This window comes from Pseudophryne corroboree, chromosome 2 (genome assembly GCF_028390025.1).
Source record: "Pseudophryne corroboree isolate aPseCor3 chromosome 2, aPseCor3.hap2, whole genome shotgun sequence".
NCBI classification, from domain to species: Eukaryota; Metazoa; Chordata; class Amphibia; order Anura; family Myobatrachidae; genus Pseudophryne; species Pseudophryne corroboree.
In genome coordinates, this window is record NC_086445.1 from 315,190,587 (window position 1) to 315,211,501 (window position 20,915).

The following is a 20,915-nucleotide window of genomic DNA, read 5'->3' on the forward strand; positions in this document are numbered from 1 at the left end:
TTTGTATTGATTTGGACACTAGAAGCACGATTTCATCATACTGTATCTGGCTAAGTATGTATTTGCCTCAGTATCAGTAAGGTAACTAGCATATAGCAAATAGGTTTCATATTGGTTCAGCCAAAATATGTCTGCCTGCACACTTCATTATATCCAAATATGAATACCGCTAAGGCTTTCAAAATTGTTCAGCTTAAAGCGCTCTACTTTAATGTAAATCTCTGTAAAATACAGATGATCGGTGGAATATAAAATGTATTTTTCCTTTAAAGAGAAATGGCTAGGAGACATTTGTTAATTATCAACTCTGGAGCCGACGGGCACTGAGGTCCGCACCTTTATGCTGGGAACAAGTCCAAGAAAGTAATTTGATGTGATCTAGAAAATAATGTAGTTCTTCTGAAAACATGCAGAAAATTAAGAGACCGACCTAACCCTTCTTCTTTAAGGATCATTTCTTTATCTCACAACCTTTAACTCCTCCTCCACTTCATATAACTTGGATCTCATCTTAAGATTCTCACCTTCTTATATCCGATTTTCACACATGTCGGCTCCTTTCCAATAGCCAGCTCTCACTCCTGCCTCCCATGTTGTTCCCCACACTGCCCCGCTAGTTCACACTTTCCAACAACTGTCAAAGTGCTCACTCTAACCCAGCTCTACACTATAGCATATCCTACCTCCACCTAATTCTACTCCCTCTGAATGTTTTATTATTATTACATTTTATTTATAGGGCACCACAAGTGTTTTGCAGCACCACAAGTGTTTCGCAGCGCCGTACAAAGGACAGTACAAGGAGTCAAAACTTAGCATTACAGTAAATAAATAACAAAAATAGAGTACAGGTAACAAAGAGCACCACAATTCTCAAAACATAATACAGCTAAGATGTAAGTAGCGAGGGAGTAATCATCGTACTACTTGGGGCTGGTGACCATAGATAGAGATGAGCCTTCACCAGCAGGAGAAAAAGCGGGTAAAGATGGTCGCTGAGTAGGAGAGAGCTGTGAGTGAAATGTGTCAAGAAGAGGGCTTTGACAACAAGAGGAAAGAGGGTCCTGCTCTGAAGAGCTAACAATCTAGTGGGAAGGGACGACAGAGAGATGACATGAGGTGCAAGCAAGCGGGAGGGAGCCTGATGGGAGTACAGTATGTAAGCAAAGCAGAGATGTTCAAGGCATGAGGCAGGGGCATGGAGGAGCAGCCTCAGGACTAGGTTATGCATCGGGAGGGTATGCTTTGATGAATAGGTGGGTTTTTAGTGCCCGTTTGAAGCTTTGCAAGGTCGGGGAGAGTCTAATGGAGCTGGGGAGCACATTCCACTGAAGGGGTGCAGCACGGGCAAAATCTTGAACTCGTGCATGGGAAGCAGTGACCAGGGCAGAGGAGAGGCGACGGTCATTGGCCGACCGTAGTGGGCGGGAGAGAGTATGAAGGGACAGGAGGTTGGAGATGTAGGGAGCAGTGGAATTAGAGATGGCCTTTTATGTGAGGGTGAGGAGTTTGAAGAGGATTCTGTAGGGGAATGGGAGCCAGTGTAGATTTTGTCGAAGAGGAGTGGCAGATGTGGAGCGGCGGGATAGGAAGATAAGCCTAGCTGCGGAGTTGAGGACAGATTGGAGGGGAGCGAGATGGGAGCAAGTGAGGCCAGTGAGAACATTGCAGTAGTCGAGTCGTGATATGACCAGTGAGTGGATGATAAGTTTAGTTGCACTCTGGGAGGGAAATGGCCTGATGCGAGCAATGTTGCGTAGCTGGAACCAACAGGATTGCGCTTGAGCTTGGATGTGGGGTACAAAGGAGAGGGAGGAGTCAAGAGTGACGCCCAGGCAGCGGAGTTGGGGAACGGGGGAGATGATGGTTTAGTCAACAGTGATAGAGATATTGGTAGGGGGTGGTGCTCTGGCTGGGGGAAAGGTAATGAGTTTAGTTTTGTCCATGTTGAGCTTCAGAGAGCGCTCAGACATCCAGGAGGAGATGGCGGAGAGGAAGCTGGAAACCCGAGAGAGGATGGAAGGGTGTGAGGTGGTGCCGGAGGCAGAAACAGAGAAAGAGCGGTTAGTGAGGTAAGAGGTAAACCAGTCAAGGATGGTGCTAGAGAGTCCAATGTTTTGGAGTGTGCGGAGGAGGAGAGGATGACCCACGGTGTCAAAGGCAGCAGAAAGGTCAAGAAGGACGAGCAGAGAGAAGTGGCTCGTGGATTTGGCTGAAAGCAGATCATTGGTGACTTTTACCAGAGCAGTCTCGGTGGAGTGGAGTGGACGAAAGCCAGATTGTAGTGGCTCAAGGATGGAGCTGTCAGAGAGGTAGCTTGTGAGACGGCTGATCTGAATCCCGACAGGGAAAGGTAGGTATACTCAGCTAATCCCTGGCCCCCTAACCGGCCCTCCCCGCAGCCTAACCCTAACCCTCCCAACCCTGCATCCTAAGTTTAACCCTCCTCGGTGGTGCCTAAACCTAACCCCCCTCCTTTCAGCTTACACCCAATCTCTCTTGGGAGTTGGCATATTTCTCCCTTCTTTGCAGAGTTTTCCTTTCGAATGCTCTGGTTTCCTCCCACACTCCAAAAACATACTAGATGGTTAATTGGTTTCTGACAAAAATTGATCCGTGTACATATTTCATGTGAACAGGAATATAGATTGTAAACTCCACTGCTGTGAAACTGAGGAGAATGACCAAATACCCGCTGTATAACTTTAACTTCAGCGCTGCGGAATATGTATGTGCGCTGTATATATATGTATATATATATATATATATATATATATATATATATATATACACGAGTGCCGCCTGTTCCTTTACTATTGGGAGTGGATGGATGCATACCCCTCTCTATTAGGACATTTCTTTCTCTGCATTTCTACAAAGGAAGGCACCAGGGCAGTTGCATTGTTATCCAGGGAGTGCCGACCATACCAACTCCTGTATATATGTTTTTATAATAAGATTTTACTCACCGGTAAATCTATTTCTCGTAGTCCGTAGTGGATGCTGGGGACTCCGTAAGGACCATGGGGAATAGCGGCTCCGCAGGAGACTGGGCACATCTAAGAAAGATTTAGGACTACCTGGTGTGCACTGGCTCCTCCCACTATGACCCTCCTCCAGACCTCAGCTAGGATACTGTGCCCGGAAGAGCTGACACAATAGGGAAGGATTTTTAATCCCGGGTAAGACTCATACCAGCCACACCAATCACACCGTATAACTCGTGATACTATACCACGTTGAGATCCCAAGGTGCCACTGGAGGCACAAAAGGGGGCTGAATATGCAGCACTCCTTTTACAAATGTCTGAACTTCAGGTAGTGAAGAAGCTAGTTCTTTCTGGAAGAAAATCGACAGAGCCGAGATCTGTACCTTAATGGAGCCTAATTTCAGGCCCATAGTCACTCCTGCCTGTAGGAAGTGTAGAAATCGACCCAGTTGAAATTCCTCTGTTGGGCCTTTCTGGCCTCACACCAAGCAACATATTTTCGCCATATGCGGTGATAATGTTTTGCAGTTACATCTTTCCTGGCTTTAATCAGCGTAGGAATGACTTCCTCCGGAATGCCCTTTTCCTTTAGGATCCGGCGTTCAACCGCCATGCCGTCAAACGCAGCCGCGGTAAGTCTTGGAACAGACAGGGCCCCTGCTGCAGCAGGTCCTGTCTGAGCGGCAGAGGCCATGGGTCCTCTGAGATTAACTCTTGAAGTTCCGGGTACCAAGACCTTCTTGGCCAATCCGGAACAATGAGTATAGTTCTTACTCCTCTTTTCCTTATTATCCTCAGTACCTTGGGTATGAGAGGAAGAGGAGGGAACACATAAACCGACCAGTACACCCACGGTGTCACTAGAGCGTCCACAGCTATCGCCTGAGGGTCCCTTGACCTGGCGCAATATTTTTCTAGTTTTTTGTTTAGGCGGGACGCCATCATGTCCACCTGTGGCTTTTCCCAATGGTTTACTATCTGTTGGAAGACTTCTGGATGAAGTCCCCACTCTCCCGGGTGGAGGTCGTGTCTGCTGAGGAAGTCCGCTTCCCAGTTGTCCACTCCCGGAATGAACACTGCTGACAGTGCTAACACGTGATTTTCCGCCCATCGGAGAATCCTTGTGGCTTCTGCCATCGCTGCCCTGCTTCTTGTGCCGCCCTGTCGGTTTACATGGGCGACAGCCGTGATGTTGTCTGACTGGATCAGAACCGGTTGGTTTTGAAGCAGGGCCTTTGCCTGACTCAGGGCATTGTAAATGGCCCTCAGTTCCAGAACATTTATGTGTAGGGAAGTCTCGTGACTTGTCCAAAGTCCTTGGAAGTTTCTTCCCAGCGTGACTGCCCCCCAGCCTCGAAGGCTGGCATCCGTGGTCACCAGGACCCAGCCCTGTACGCCGAATCTGCGGCCCTCCACGAGATGAGCACTCTGCAGCCACCACAAGAGAGACACCCTGGTCCTTGGAGACAGGGTTATCAGCCGATGCATTTGAAGATGCGATCCGGACCATTGGTCCAAGAGGTCCCACTGAAATATTCTGGCATGGAACCTGCCGAATGGGATCGCTTCGTAGGAAGCTACCATCTTTCCCAGGACTCGCGTGCAGTGATGCACCGACACCTGTTTTGGTTTTAGGAGGCCTCTGACTAGAGACGACAGCTCCTTGGCTTTCTCCTCTGGGAGAAACACTTTTTTCTGGACTGTGTCTAGAATTATTCCCAGGAACAGTAGACGTGTCGCAGGAACCAGCTGTGACTTTGGAATATTCAGAATCCAACCATGCTGGTGTAGCACCTCCTGAGATAGTGCTACGCCCACTAACAACTGCTCTCTGGATCTCGCTTTTATCAGGAGATCGTCCAAGTATGGGATAATTAAAACTCCCTTTTTTCGAAGGAGTATCATCATTTCGGCCATTACCTTGGTAAATACCCTCGGTGCCGTGGACAGGTCGAACGGCAACGTCTGGAATTGGTAATGACAATCCTGTACCACAAATCTGAGGTACTCCTGGTGAGGATGGTAAATGGGGACATGTAGGTAAGCATCCTTGATGTCCATAGATACCATGTAATCCCCCTCTTCCAGGCTTGCAATAACCGCCCTGAGCGATTCCATCTTGAACCTGAATTTTTTTATATATGTGTTCAAGGATTTCAAATTTAAAATGGGTCTCACCGAACCGTCCGGTTTCGGTACCACAAACATTGTGGAATAGTAATCCCGTCCTTGTTGAAGTAGGGGCACTTTGACTATCACCTGCTGGGAATACAGCTTGTGAATTGCCTCTAACACAGCCTCCCTGTCTGAGGGAGTCATTGGTAAGGCAGATTTGAGGAAACGGCGGGGGGGTAATGTCTCGAATTCCAGCTTGTACCCCTGAGATACCACTTGAAGGATCCAGGGATCTACTTGTGAGCAAGCCCACTGATTGCTGAAGTTTTTGAGACGGGCCCCCACCGTACCTGGCCCCGCCTGTTGAGCCCCAGCGTCATGCGGCGGACTTAGCAGATGAAGCGGGGGAGGACTTTTGTTCCTGGGAAATGGCTAAATGCTGCAGCTTTTTCCCTCTACCTCTGCCTCTGGGCAGAAAGGACGCGCCTCTACCTCGCCTGCTCTTTTGGGGACGAAAGGACTGCACCTGATAATACGGTGCTTTCTTAGGTTGTGAGGGGACATGTGGTAAAAAAGCTGACTTCCCAGCCGTTGCTGTGGACACCAGGTCCGAAAGACCATCCCCGAACAACTCCTCACCCTTGTAAGGCAAAACTTCCATGTGCCTTTTAGAATCTGCATCCCCTGTCCACTGCCGGGTCCATAACCCTCTCCTGGCAGAAATGGACAGTGCACTAATTTGAGATGCCAGCCGGCAAATATCCCTCTGTGCATCTCTTATGTAAAAGACCGTGTCTTTAATATGCTCTATGTTAAGCAATATAGTGTCCCTGTCTAGGGTGTCAATGTTTTCTGACAGGGATTCTGACCACGCAGCTGCAGCACTGCACATCCAGGCTGAAGCAATAGCTGGTCTCAGTATAACACCAGTGTGTGTATATATAGCCTTCAGGAGAGCCTCCTGCTTTCTATCAGCAGGTTCCTTTAGGGCGGCCGTATCCGGAGACGGTAGTGCCACCTTTTTTGATAGACGTGTAAGCGCTTTATCCACCCTAGGTGGTGTTTCCCAACGTGACCTATCCTCTGGCGGGAAAGGGTACGCCATTAGTAATTTTTTTGAAATCACCAATTTTCTATCGGGGGAAGCCCACGCTACCTCACACACATCATTCAATTCTTCAGAAGGGGGAAAGACTACTGGTAGTTTTTTTCTCCCCAAACATAATACCCTTTTTTGTGGTACCTGGGGTTACATCAGAAATGTGTAAAACATTTTTCATTGCCTCAATCATATAACGAGTGGCCCTAGTGGACATTACATTTGCGTCATCGTCGTCGACACTGGTATCAGTATCCGTGTCAACATCCGTGTCTGCCATCTGAGGTAGCGGGCGCTTTAGAGCCCCTGATGGCCTTTGAGACGCCTGGGCAGGCACGAGCTGAGAAGCCGGCTGTCCCGCATTTGGCATGTCGTCAAATTTTTTATGTAAGGAGTCGACTCTTTCGCGTAATTCCTTCCACAAGTCCATCCACTCAGGTGTCTGCCCCGCAGGGGGTGACCACACATTTATAGGCACCTGCTCCTCCTCCACATCAGCCTCCTCATCAAACATGTCGACACAGCCGTACCGACCACCGCGCACACACAGGGAATGCTCTGATAGAAGACAGGACCCCACAAAGCCCTTTGGGGAGACAGAGTGAGAGTATGCCAGCACACACCAGAGCGCTATATAATACAGGGATTAATTAAATTATATCCCCTTATAGCTGCTGTATATGTATATTGCGCCTAAATTTTGTGCCCCCCCTCTCTTTTTTACCCTTTCTGTAGTGTAGTCTGCAGGGGAGAGCCAGGGAGCTTCCTTCCAGCGGAGCTGTGAGGGAGAAATGGCGCCAGTGTGCTGAGGGAGATAGCTCCGCCCCTTTTTCGGCTGACTTTTCTCCCGCTGTTTTCTGTATTCTGGCAGGGGTAATTATCACATATATAGCCTCTGGGGCTATATATTGTGATATATTTGCCAGCCAAGGTGTATTTATTGCTGCTCAGGGCGCCCCCCCCTAGCGCCCTGCACCCTCAGTGACCGAAGTGTGAAGTGTGTATGAGTAGCAATGGCGCACAGCTGCAGTGCTGTGCGCTACCTTGGAGAAGACTGATGTCTTCAGCCGCAGATTTTCCGGACTCTTCTTGCTTCTGGCTCTGTAAGGGGGCCGGCGGCGCGGCTCCGGGACCGAACATCAATGGCCGGTTCCATGCGGTCGATCCCTCTGGAGCTAATGGTGTCCAGTAGCCTAAGAAGCCCAAACTACCCACAGTTAGGTAGGTTCGATTCTTCTCCCCTTAGTCCCTCGTTGCAGTGAGCCTGTTGCCAGCAGCTCTCAGTGTAAAATAAAAAACCTAAAATATACTTTCTTTCTAGGAGCTCAGGAGAGCCCCTAGTGTGCATCCAGCTCGAGCCGGGCACAGGATTCTAACTGGAGGAGGGTCATAGTGGGAGGAGCCAGTGCACACCAGGTAGTCCTAAATCTTTCTTAGATGTGCCCAGTCTCCTGCGGAGCCGCTATTCCCCATGGTCCTTACGGAGTCCCCAGCATCCACTAGGACGTCAGAGAATATATATATATATATATATATATATATATATATATATATATATATATACACATAATTAGAAAGGTAGGGATGTTTTAAACATGGGCTGAATCTGATTGGCCTAGAACATGGGGCAGATGCAGTGAGTACTATGGCTGTGTGATATCACTCTGCACATGCTGCAACAGTGAACACATACATATTTGCCTATGCAGACCCACTCCCATTTTGCTGGTATCAAACCTTACGACCAGAGGCGTAATGAGGGTGTGAAGTTTCTTTAAGGAACAATTTAGTATGCAGGTGTTGACAGAAAGGAAGTCCATGCAGACCTGCAACGATGCTTACATAGCCTATTAGGGAGCATATCTTCTACACATGGTACAGGGCAGGTACTAGTACACACTAATGATGATGAATTGTGGTAAGCTACGGTATGCTCATATGCCACTGATGCAGAGCTGTACGCATCTTATGGGAGGTGTGTATGACTCCACATATGTGCAGATATACCATTTTTGCATTCACAGTTTTCAGGATTAATTTACGCCCAGTTTACGATCAACTTGATCCCTAGGTGTCTGGGACTTTCAGGATGAAGTGATGACAGTGGCTGATGTGTGTCCTGCATAGACTGGAGGGGTGAAATCTGGCTGCTGCACAGTATGGAAAAAGTAGCCCCAAGGGTAGGGTCCTGGGGAGATGAGAGTGTAGCTGACCCCCATGCAGACAAACAGTGGCTGGGGACAGTTCAAGGCAGTGTTACTAACAGACTTCCAGACCCTCCATGCACTTGGGGCAGTTACTTATGAGAGATAAATAGTTTTGCAATATTAATTTATAAACAAGTTAAGCAAGTTAAAGTTGCGGTTATTTATATACTGCTATAGATTTATGGTTATATTAATATGTGATGCTAACTGGTCTCTCCATTTGTCTAACTAAGACTGCACAGTGTCAGTGCTAGATGAGAGGAAGATAACAGAACAGACGCCATACAGTAGCCATGTGGCTGAATGCATTAGATTTACCGGCTGCATTTCTCCGATGTGTACATGGGTTTTCTGCTTGGTCTCACAGAGTTGTCTCAGATGAAGGATGGCAAGTTCATTCTCTTCTTGCTCGCTGGTGGCTTTCATTTTCTGACATGTGCAAGAGCAGAGACACAGTTATTATGGAATATTTCTTCATAAAACACAGACAGGTGTGATGTATGTATATGAAACAAGCCAGGGGTAGAATTCTGCTATGATATGTAACCAGTATTCCGCCTACCAATAAAGTTTGCGTTCGCCATTTTTTAAAAACTGAAGTCAGACAGGAAATTGTGCTTGATCACCCTAAAAACCTGGAAGACATGACCAGACTAAGTCCCGGATTCAATTAGTCGAGGGAGCTATTCGCCTATACATGGCAAGTGCACATGCTGGGAGACAAGGTGGAGGAAGCCATTTGTGACTGGAGCACAAATAAACACATACAGTACAGTAACAACCATCCACAAAACGAAGGTACTTCATGTGACATACAGTATATGGCATTTTGATGGCTTTATTTTGAGAAATAAACATAATACTTAACTTAAAATAAGAATTTACTTACCGATAATTCTATTTCTCGGAGTCCGTAGTGGATGCTGGGGTTCCTGAAAGGACCATGGGGAATAGCGGCTCCGCAGGAGACAGGGCACAAAAAGTAAAGCTTTCCGATCAGGTGGTGTGCACTGGCTCCTCCCCCTATGACCCTCCTCCAGACTCCAGTTAGGTACTGTGCCCGGACGAGCGTACACAATAAGGGAGGAATTTTGAATCCCGGGTAAGACTCATACCAGCCACACCAATCACACTGTACAACCTGTGATCTGAACCCAGTTAACAGTATGATAACAGCGGAGCCTCTGAAAAGATGGCTCACAACAACAATAACCCGATTTAGTTAGCAATAACTATGTACAAGTATTGCAGATAATCCGCACTTGGGATGGGCGCCCAGCATCCACTACGGACTCCGAGAAATAGAATTATCGGTAAGTAAATTCTTATTTTCTCTATCGTCCTTGTGGATGCTGGGGTTCCTGAAAGGACCATGGGGATTATACCAAAGCTCCCAAACGGGCGGGAGAGTGCGGATGACTCTGCAGCACCGAATGAGAGAACTCCAGGTCCTCTTTTGCCAGGGTATCAAATTTGTAGAATTTTACAAACGTGTTCTCCCCCGACCACGTAGCTGCTCGGCAAAGTTGTAATGCCGAGACCCCTCGGGCAGCCGCCCAAGATGAGCCCACCTTCCTTGTGGAATGGGCCTTAACAGATTTAGACTGTGGCAGGCCTGCCACAGAATGTGCAAGTTGAATTGTGCTACCAATCCCACGAGCAATCGACTGCTTAGAAGCAGAAGCACCCAGCATTGTTGGGTGCATACAGGATAAACAGCAAGTCAGATTTCCTGACTCCAGCCAACCTGGAAACTATATTTTCAGGGCCCTGATAACATCCAGCAACTTGGAGTCCTCCAAGTCCCTAGTAGCCGCAGGTACCACAATAAGCTGGTTCAGGTGAAACGCTGACACCACCTTAAGGAGAAACTGGGGACGAGTCCGCAGCTTTGCTCTGTCCGAATGGACAATCAGATATGGCTTTGTGAGATAAAGCCGCCAATTCTGACACTCGCCTGGCCCAGGCCAGGACCAACAGCATGGTCATTTTCCATGTGAGATATATCAAATCCACAGATTTGAGTTGTTTAAACCAATGTGATTTTTTAGGAATCCCCAAACTACGTTGAGATCGCCCAGTGCCACTGGAGACATCAAAGGGGCTGTATATGCAGTACTCCCTTAACAACTTCTGGACTTCAGGAACTGAAGCCAATTTCTTTCTGGAAGAAAATCAACAGGCCGAAATTTGAACCTTAATGGACCCAATTTGAGACCCATAGACACTCCTGTTTGCAGGAAATGTAGAAATTAACCTAGTTGAAATTCTTCCGTGGAGCCTTCCTGGACTCACACCCTGGCACATATTTTCACCTAAGTGGTGATAATGTTGTGCGGTCACCTCCTTCCTGGCTCTGACCAGGGTAGGGATGACCTCTTCCGGAATGCCTCTTTCCCTTAGGATCCGGCGTTCACCCGCCTTGGCGTCAACGCAGCTGCGGTAAGTCCCGGAACAGACACGGTTCTTGCCGAATCAAGACCCTTCTTAGTATCTCTTGAAGTTCCGGGAACCAAGTCCTTCTTGGCCAAACCGGAGCCACGAGTATAGTTCTTACTCCTCTCCTTCCTATCATTTTCAATACATTGGGTATGAAAAGCAGAGGATGGAACACATACACCGACTGGTACACCGACGGTGTTACCAGAGCGTCCCAGCTATTGCCTGAGTGTCTCTTGACCTGGCGCTTCAGGTGGGACGCCATCATAACCACCTTTGGTCTTTCCCAACGGTTTACAATCATGTGGAAACTTCCAGATTAAGTTTCCACTTTTCCGGGTGGAATTCATTTATGCTGAGGAAATCTTCCCAGTTGCCCACTCCCGGAATGAACACTGCTGACAGTGTTATCACATGATTTTCCGCCCAGCGAAGAATCCTTGCTGTCATTTCCCTCCTGCTTCTTGTGTCGCCCCGTCTGATAACGTGGGCGACCGCCATGATGATGTCCTACTGGATCAGCACCGGTTGACTTTGAAGCAGGAGTCTTCCTAGGCTCAGAGCATTGTAAATTGCCCTTAGCTCCAGTATATTCATGTGGAGAGAAGTCTCCAGACTTGACCACACTTCCTTGGAAATTTTTTCCCTGTGTGACTACTCCCCAGCCTCTCAGGCTGGTATCCGTGGTCCCCAGAACACAGTCCTGAATGCTGAGTGTGCTGCCCTCTAAAAGATGAGCACTCTGCAGTCCCCACAGAAGAGACACCCTTGTCCTTGGAGACAGGATTATCCGCTGATGCATCTGAAAATGCGATCCGGACCATTCGTCCAGCAAATCCCCTGAGATCTGCCGAATGGAATCGCTTCGTAAGAAGCCACCATTTTTCCCAGGACTCCTGTGCATTGATGCACTGATACTTGGCCTGGTTTTAGGAGGTTTCTGACTAGGTCGAATAACTCCTTGGCTTTTTCCTCCCGGAGGAACACCTTTTTCTGGACTATGCCCAGAATCATTCCTAGGAACAGCAGACGTATCGTCGGAAAACAGCTGCGATTCTTGGAATATTTAGAATCCAGTCGTGCTGTCGTAGAACTACTTTAGATAGTGCTCTTCCGACCTCCAACTGTTCTCTGGAACTTGCCCTTTTCAGGATATCGTCCAAGTAAGGGATAATTTAGATGCCTTTTTTCTTTGAAGAAACATCTTTTCGGCCATTACCTTGGTAAAAGGCCCGGGGTGCCGTGGATAATTCAAACGGCATCGTCTGAAACTGATATTGACAGTTCTGTACCACGAACCAGAGGTACCCTTGTTGAGAAGGGCAAATTTGGACATGGAGGTAATCCTTGATGTCCAGGGACACCATATAGTCCCCTTTTTTCCGGTTCGCTATCACTGCTCTGAGTGACTCCATCTCGATTTGAACCTTCTATGTAAGTGTTCAAAGATTTCAGTTTAGACTATGTCTCACCAAGCCGTCTGGCTTCAGTACCACAATATAGTGTGGAAAAATAATACCCTTTTCCTTGTTGTAGGAGGGGTACTTTGATTATCACCTGCTGGATATACAGCTTGTGAATTGTTTCCAATGCTGCCTCCCTGTCGGAGGGAGCCGTTGGTAAAGCAGACTTCAGAAACCTGCGAGGAGAAGATGTCTCGACTCTCCAATCTGTACCCCTGTGATAATACTTGTACTATCTAGGGGTCAACCTGCGAGTGATCCCACTGCGCGCTGAGACTCTTGAGACTACCCCCCCACCTTGAGTCCGCTTGCACGGCCCCAGCGTCATGCTGAGGACTTGGCAGACGCGGTGGAGGGCTTCTTTTCCTGGGAAGGGGCTGCCTGCTGCAGTCTACTTCCCTTACCTCTATGTCTGGGCAGATATGACTGGCCTTTTGCCTGCATGCCCTCATGGGAAAGGAAGGATTGAGGCTGAAAAGACGGTGTCTTTTTCAGCTGAGATGTAACTTGGGGTAAAAAGGTTGGATTTCCCAGCTGTTGCCGTGGTCCCCAGGTCCGATGGACCGACCCCAACTAACTCCTTCCCTTTATACGGCAATACTTCCATGTGCCGTATGGGATCTGTATCACCTGACCACTGTCGTGTCCATGACATCTTCTGGGTGATATGGACAACGTACTTATCTTGATGCCAGAGAGCAAATATCCCTCTGTGCATCTCACGTACATATATATAGAATGCATCCTATTAAATGCTCTATATGAATAAAATATTTTCAGTCAGGGAATCCGACCAAGCCAACCCAGCACTGCATCTCCAGGCTGATGGCGATCGCTGGTCGCAGTATAACCACCGTATGTGTGTATATACTTTTTAGGATATCTTTCCAGCTTCCTATCAGCTGGCTCCTTGAGGGCGGCCGTATCTGGAGACGGTAACGCCACTTTATAAGCGTGTGAGCGCCTTATCACCCTAAGGGGTGTTTCCCAACGCGCCCTAATTTCTGGCGGGAAAGGGTATAACGCCAATATTTGCTATCGGGGTAACCCCACGCATCATCACACACTTCATTTTATTTTATCTGATTCAGGAAAAACTACAGGTAGTTTTTTCACTCCCACATAATACCCTTTTTTGTGGTACTTGTAGTATCAGAAATATGCAACACCTCCTTCATTGCCCTTAACGTGTGGCCCTAATGAGAAATACGTTTGTTTATTCACCGTCGACACTGGATTCAGTGTCCGTGTCTGTGTCTGTGTCGACCGACTGAGGTAAATGGGCGTTTTTAACGCCCCTGACGGTGTTTCTGAGACGCCTGGACCGGTACTAATAGTTTGTCGGCCGTCTCACGTCGTCAACCGACCTTGCAGCGTGTTGACATTCTCACGTAATTCTCTAAATAAGCCATCCATTCCGGTGTCGACTCCCTAGAGAGTGACATCACCATTACAGGCAATTTCTCCGCCTCCTCACCAACATCGTCCTCATACATGTCGACACACACGTACCGACACACAGCACACACACCGGGAATGCTCTGACAGAGGACAGGACCCACACTAGCCCTTTGGGGAGACAGAGGGAGAGTTTGCCAGCACACACCAAAACGCTATAATTATATAGGGACAACCTTATATAAGTGTTTTCCCTTATAGCATCTTTATATATATCTCAATATCGCCAAAATCAGTGCCCCCCCTCTCTGTTTTAACCCTGTTTCTGTAGTGCAGTGCAGGGGAGAGCCTGGGAGCCTTCTCTCCAGGCTTTCTGTGAGAGAAAATGGCGCTGTGTGCTGAGGAGATAGGCCCCGCCCCTTTTTCGGCGGGCTCGTCTCCCGCTATTTAGTGAATCTTGGCAGGGGTTAAATATCTCCATATAGCCTCTGGGGGCTATATGTGAGGTATTTTTCGCCAAAAAAGGTTTTCATTTGCCTCCCAGGGCGCCCCCCTCCCAGCGCCCTGCACCCTCAGTGACTGCCGTGTGAAGTGTGCTGAGAGGAAAATGGCGCACAGCTGCAGTGCTGTGCGCTACCTTTAGAAGACTGCAGGAGTCTTCAGCCGCCGATTCTGGACCTCTTCTTACTTCAGCATCTGCAAGGGGGCCGGCGGCGCGGCTCCGGTGACCATCCAGGCTGTACCTGTGATCGTCCCTCTGGAGCTGATGTCCAGTAGCCAAGAAGCCAATCCATCCTGCACGCAGGTGAGTTCACTCCTTCTCCCCTAAGTCCCTCGTTGCAGTGATCCTGTTGCCAGCAGGACTCACTGTAAAATAAAAAACCTAAGCTAAACTTTCTCTAAGCAGCTCTTTAGGAGAGCCACCTAGATTGCACCCTTCTCGGCCGGGCACAAAAATCTAACTGGAGTCTGGAGGAGGGTCATAGGGGGAGGAGCCAGTGCACACCACCTGATCGGAAAGCTTTACTTTTTGTGCCCTGTCTCCTGCGGAGCCGCTATTCCCCATGGTCCTTTCAGGAACCCCAGCATCCACAAGGACGATAGAGAAATATAAAATAACAACAGGGAAATAATAGGGAAGAAAGGTATATAAAGTAAATAAAGTAATGAGAGAATCAAAAATAAAACACAAAACACAACAGACAGTGAAAGAAGCTTGGGCCTAATTCAGATATGATCCTAGCAGCAAATTTGTTAGCAGTTGGTCAAAACCATGTGCACTGCAGGGGTGGGGGGTGGGGGGGGGGGCAGATATAACATGTGTAGAGAGAGTTAGATTTGGGTGGGGTGTGTTCAATCTGAAATCTAAATTGCAGTGTAAAAATAAAGCAGCCAGTATTTACACTGCACAGAAACAATATAACCCACCCAAATCTAACTCTCTCTGCATGTTATATCTGCCACACCTGCATTGCACATGGTTTTGCCCATTAGCTAACAAATTTTCTGCTGTGTCAGGTCTGAATTAGGGCCCATGTTCTACAGAAATTAGAGTGACCGTTCCAGCTATATATGTAAATGTATATAGTCTTAAGGCAGAATAATTGGAATGTTTCAAAAAGACAGTGTGGGCACATTGGAGACTATCGGGTAAATGTAACATCCTGCGAACTGCAGGCATCAGAGGGTTCCGTGCGAGTCTGCCCCATGATTAAAAGTACTGTAATAATCATTATAAAGGCTCGCACAAAACCCGCGGATGCCTGCAATCTGCAGACTACTACAATTACCCCTATAGCTTTCCAGGGTTAGTGAAGAGTCTACTTACATCACTTATATTGGTTGTGTTCACTAAAATACTGTTGCTGCCTCAACTATGTTTAGTACAAAAGGTGCTGTAAATGTTATTAGTGATTTAACATACTAAGCAATGGGAGGCATCATCCGTGAAGTGTGACAATATTAACAATGACATATTTTTTTAAATAATCTGTTCACTTAAATTGCACCAAAATGTAACAGAAAAATAAATCTGACCAAATCTGATGTTATTACCGAAACACAGACATGTCCTTGTGCTACCTTTTATATTTCTATGTAAACAAAGACACAGACATAATAATGGGATACACAATAAACAATATATTCTTACATTCAATAACACAAAGAAACAATGTTGTTTATACTCTTTGCATACAAATATATTTGTTATATATTAGTAAGGTCAACAAAACAAAGGATACCTACCTGCACTCTTTCAAATATGTCAGCTTGATCATTATCCGAGAGTAAAGACAGTTGTCTCTGTATTACCAGCTTCGCTCTAGGCGGATACAGCCCTAGCAATCAAAACAAGACGGAGCTATTCAGGATAAATGGAGGCTACTTTATTTGAAGAAATAAAAGGGAACAACAAAACAAAACTATACAACTAGCTGAGTAAACGTACAGCAAAACATTTCTTAACACAGTTTGCAAACTTAGGGTCATAAATCAGGTTTACTGACTTAATTTCATTTTCATTAACATGACACCACAAAACTGCTGTCAACCAATAAAAATGGTTGGATGAGCAATAAGCCATGCTATTTAAGCAGCCAAACAAACTGATGATTCTGAAAACACAATTTGTTATACTACCAGTGCGCACTGGGCCGGATTCAGATGTGGTTGAAGTGGTTATCGCTGCTGCTCACATGATAGCACTTATACATTAATGCAGCAGGAAGCGTCACGCCTCCTGCTTGCATTAGTGATGTGAGCTGTATCCCATCGGATCACCCATGCATTGTACAGCAGGAACTGCACTGTGAGCTAAGAGAAGAGGAAGGCGAAGTTCGTACAGAGGCAGTGCAACGCAGCACATTGCCAGCAGCAGTACGGGAGAGAGGAGGGGGAGGAGCTGCTGCAGACCAAGGCACCAGAGTGATAAAAACTATACAGCAGGCAGCCAATAAAGGTAAGAATGACTGTGTGATTCTGCAGCCAGCATAGGTTAGCGGCGCATGCACAGGATGTAGAGAATGGCGGCACGATAACGTTACCGTGGCACCACATCCCATTACACAATGCCAAGATTACTGCAGGAGGTGTGGCTATGATGATTATAGGCAGTCTGACCCATTCAATTTACTCTGGAAGTGGATGGGTGGCTAGAAGCACCACACCAGATTCGGGAGCCTCCAGCCATTCCGGGAGAGAAGGCAAGTATGAAGTGTGTGTAAACTGTAGGTGTGTAACTCTATGGGCGGAATTTAATTGATTATGCCCCCTCCTGCCACCTATCGCACCTGTCGGCAGCTATTCAATCATTTCTGCAGAAGGGCGCGATATCAGCATTTCAGCTCGTTACCACCGGGGGTGGCAAGCTGAAATGTGTGAAGTGACCCGTTTGGGCACCCAAACGGGACTTTCCGTGATTGCACCCATGACTTAGTTGGGCCTGGCCACTTTATGTGGCTGAACCCAACTGCTACGGGCGCTAAGGGGCGATAATGGGGGACAACTGAATATCGCCCCGCGATCTCCCGTCACTTTAGACCGGCAATCTTCCTTCACTTTAGACAGGAGAATAAGCGCCATATATCAATTGAATATCATCCTATGTATGTGTGTGACTGTATATATTTACCGGTATGTGTATGTCTGTGTCTGGCTATATGTATGGTATGTGTATAAGTGTATGGTTGTGTGTGTGTGTGTGTGTGTGTGTGTGTGTGTGTGTGTGTGTGTGTGTATGTGTGTGTGTGTGTGTGTATGTGTATGGGCTGCAGTGTCCCACAGAGGGATGGTAGGGAGAAAATGCTCTGAACTGCTGTGTGCACGATGTGGTGTAGGGCTTTATGTGTGACCACTCCCCATTTTCATGTAGTACGCACCACTCACCCCGATCATGTGGTCTTGATTATATTCTAAATATGTTTAGAGAGAAACATAATTTTACCTGTAGAAGGATTAGTTATTTTTAAAAGTTCCATACTTATACTTCAATACTGTAAGGGCTAGATGTATTTGTACATAATACCAGCAAGGAATGGAAGACTTGTAAAGCACCTTAGAGTTTGAAAACAGCATTATTGTAAAACCGAGTTGATCTTTCTGTACACTGCAAGAGGTTATCTTGTGGGCTCATAGATATCTGACAGCTTTGAGGTGTGAGCAAAAGCAAGCAGGATTTCTGTATTACAATTGCTGGAAATCAGAGTAGGTGACTATCGTGCAAGGTGAAGACAGAACCTCACTCCTAACTGAATCTGCACCTAAACGTTCTTCCTTTCCAGATGTATTTTGAAGGAAATGTGAATTCCCATTTATACCTTCTATCCTCTCGCACAGTTTGTGTAGTGCGTGCATAGGACAGGCCTCACAAAGCTTGACCTGTGTCTTGGCGTTCTGTAGTGCAGCAGCAGTGCTGAATGCCTGCTTCAAGGTCAGCATGACCTCATCCACCTGACAAGTAAAACACAATGTTTTATAGAGGTATGTGAAAACATGTCAAAGAAAGTAATTGTATAATGCAGACTATAATAAGGGATAAGTAATACCAATAGATTAAAAATACTAGCAATGACCCCAAATTAGCATAGCATGTTTTCTCACTTATTAGTCTACTAAGCAGTGATAAGAACGGAGAAGTGAGCCAGTGGAGAAGTGCTCTGTATAATTTTATAGTATACAAATTATAGATGTTACTTCAGTGCTGAATGGTTGCCATGGGCAACTTTTCCACTGGCTCACTTCTCCGCTCTTATCACTGCTTAGTGAATGTCCCCCTAACAAAAGTTTATGTATTTAACAGTGTCAAGGTGAGGGACTAACAGACCGGAGTGACACAGAAGGGGTAGACAGTGAGCATAGACAAGAGGGTTAGGAGGAGAGTTGGCTGGGTTTGGTGAAGAAGTGGGTCTTGAAAGCCCATTTGAAGTTTTGTAGAGAGGTGGAGAGTCGGATGGGAAGAGGTAGAGCATTCCAGAGATAGGGAGTAGCACGTGCAAAATCTTGTAGGCAGGAGTGGGAGGAAGTAATCAGTTGGCAGGAGAGACGGCATGCATTAGCAGAGCGAAGAGGACGGATGGGAATGTAAAGATAGATAAGGTCAGAGATGTAAGAGGGAGAAGGGTGGGTGAGGGCTTTGTAGGTGAGTGTGAGAAGCTTGAATTGTATTCTGAATGGGAAGGGTAGCCAGTGAAGGTCCTGCAAGAGAGGGGATGTGGATGTAGTATGTTTAGTGAGGAAGATGGGACAGGCAGCAGCATTGAGGATAGATTGAAGTGGAGAGAGGCCAGACAGGAGGAGATTGCAGTAGTCCAATCTGGAGATGACCAGTGAGTGGATGAGGGTCTTAGTAGCATCCTGGGTAAGAAAGGTCAGATCCTGGAGATGTTTTTGAGATGGATATGGCAGGTTTTTGAGAGGTACTGAATGTGTTGGTTTGAAGGAGAGGGAGGAGTCAAGGATTACTCCATCTCACCTCACTGCTACAGCAACCCTGATAATCTCATTCACATCACTCCCTCAGACTCTCTCCCTCTCTCCTCTGGAATGCCAGATCTGTCTTTAATAACCTGGTCCCCACCCATAACCTTTTCATCTCAAATTCCTTGCATCTCCTAGCCATCACTGAAACTTGGATTACCCCCTCTGACACAGTTTCTCCTGCTGCTCTCTCTTGCAGGGGGTCTCACATTCTCACACACGCCCCGACCTGGGTGTCGTCACGGTGGTGGTATTTGGCTCCTACTACCCTCTAGCTACTCATACCAACTCATACCACCAGAACCATCCCTTACATTCACTACATTTGAGGTCCATGCCATACGCTTCTTCCAACCTGTTCATCTTCGAGTAGCTGTCATTTACCGCCCCCCTGGCATGCCCTCCAAATTCCTTGACAACTTTGCTTCCTGGCTTCCTCACTTTCTCTCTTTGACATTCCCTCCATTATCCTAGGTGATTTCAACATCCCTATCGATAACCCCACAAAAACACCTGCCTCTAAACTCCTTAACCTCACCTTTTCTCTTGGTCTCTCCCAGTGGATCTACTCCCCCTCCCATGTGAGTGGGAGCTCACTGGATCTGGTTTTCACTCACCGCTGTGATCTTTCTGATTTCTTTAACTCCCCGTTCCCCCTCTCTGACCATCACCTGCTTACTTTTAACCTCTCTCTATCTGCTTCTCCATCATTACCAGCTAAGACTACCATCACTAAGTATAACATGGAGGCTATTGACACCACTTCCCAATCTTCCCTGTGTGACTCACTGCTCTCTCCTATTCTCTCTCTTTCCTGCCCTAAACAAGCTACTTCCCTTTACAATGCATCCCTTACCTCTGCTCTTGACTCTGTCTCCCCACCTACCACTATTCACCCTTGCAGATCGACACCTCAACCCTGGCACACCAAATGCACCAGATATCTGCAAAAATGCTCACGTACCGCTGAGCGACAGTGGAGGAAATCACGCAATAAGGATGACTTCCTCCATTACAAATTTATGCTCTCATCCCACTTTGCTGCCCTTACCCTCTCTAAACAATCTTACTTCAAATACCTGATCTCCTCCCATTCTTCAAACCCCAGGCGCCTCTTTGCCACTGTCAACTCGCTCCTCTGCCCACCCCCGCTTCAGCTCCTCCCTCTTCACTATCTGCTCTTGACTTTGCCACCTACTTCACATCCAAAATTGACTCCATTCGTCAGGACACAACATCCCACCAGAACCTGAGCAACCCCCCCTCTCCTTCCCTCCTACCAACTCTGACATCTTTCTGGAGAGGAAGTCATCGTCTCCATCTGGTCCTCACCCCCATCTACCTCCCCACTTGACCCTATTCCCTCCCGCCTTCTCCGCTTCCTCTCTTCTTCTGCACTGTCCCTTCTGCCTTCAAGCATGCACTTGTCTCCCCTGTGATTAAAAAAACCTACCCTTGATCCAACCAATCTCTCCAACTACCAACCCATCTCTCTTCTCCCTTTTGCCTCCAAACTCCTTGAGCGTATTGTCTACAACCGCCTCACTGTCTTTCCTTCTTCCCACTCACTGCTTGACCCTTTCCAGTCTGGTTTCCATCCTCAGCACTCCAATGAAACTGGCCTCACGAAAGTCTGCAATGACCACCTTGCTGCTAAATCCAGGGGCCACTACTCTCTGCTTATTCTCCTTGACCTCTCTGCTGCTTTGGACACTGTAGACCACCCTCT

The 20,915-nt window shown here is 47.2% G+C and overlaps 1 protein-coding gene across 7 annotated transcripts in view; it reads right to left on the bottom strand.

Moving 5' to 3' along the window:
* The window catches only part of TBC1D4 (TBC1 domain family member 4), a 300,990-nt gene that overhangs the window by 121,610 nt on the left and 158,465 nt on the right, over positions 1-20,915 (bottom strand). For all 7 annotated transcript variants that reach the window (XM_063952941.1, XM_063952940.1, XM_063952938.1 and 4 more), the window contains 3 exons: positions 18,028-18,160; positions 15,959-16,050; positions 8,730-8,840 (listed from right to left, as the gene is read on the bottom strand). In XM_063952941.1, the coding sequence (XP_063809011.1) occupies positions 8,730-8,840; positions 15,959-16,050; positions 18,028-18,160 (336 nt within the window). The remainder of the gene's footprint in view (positions 1-8,729; positions 8,841-15,958; positions 16,051-18,027; positions 18,161-20,915) is intronic.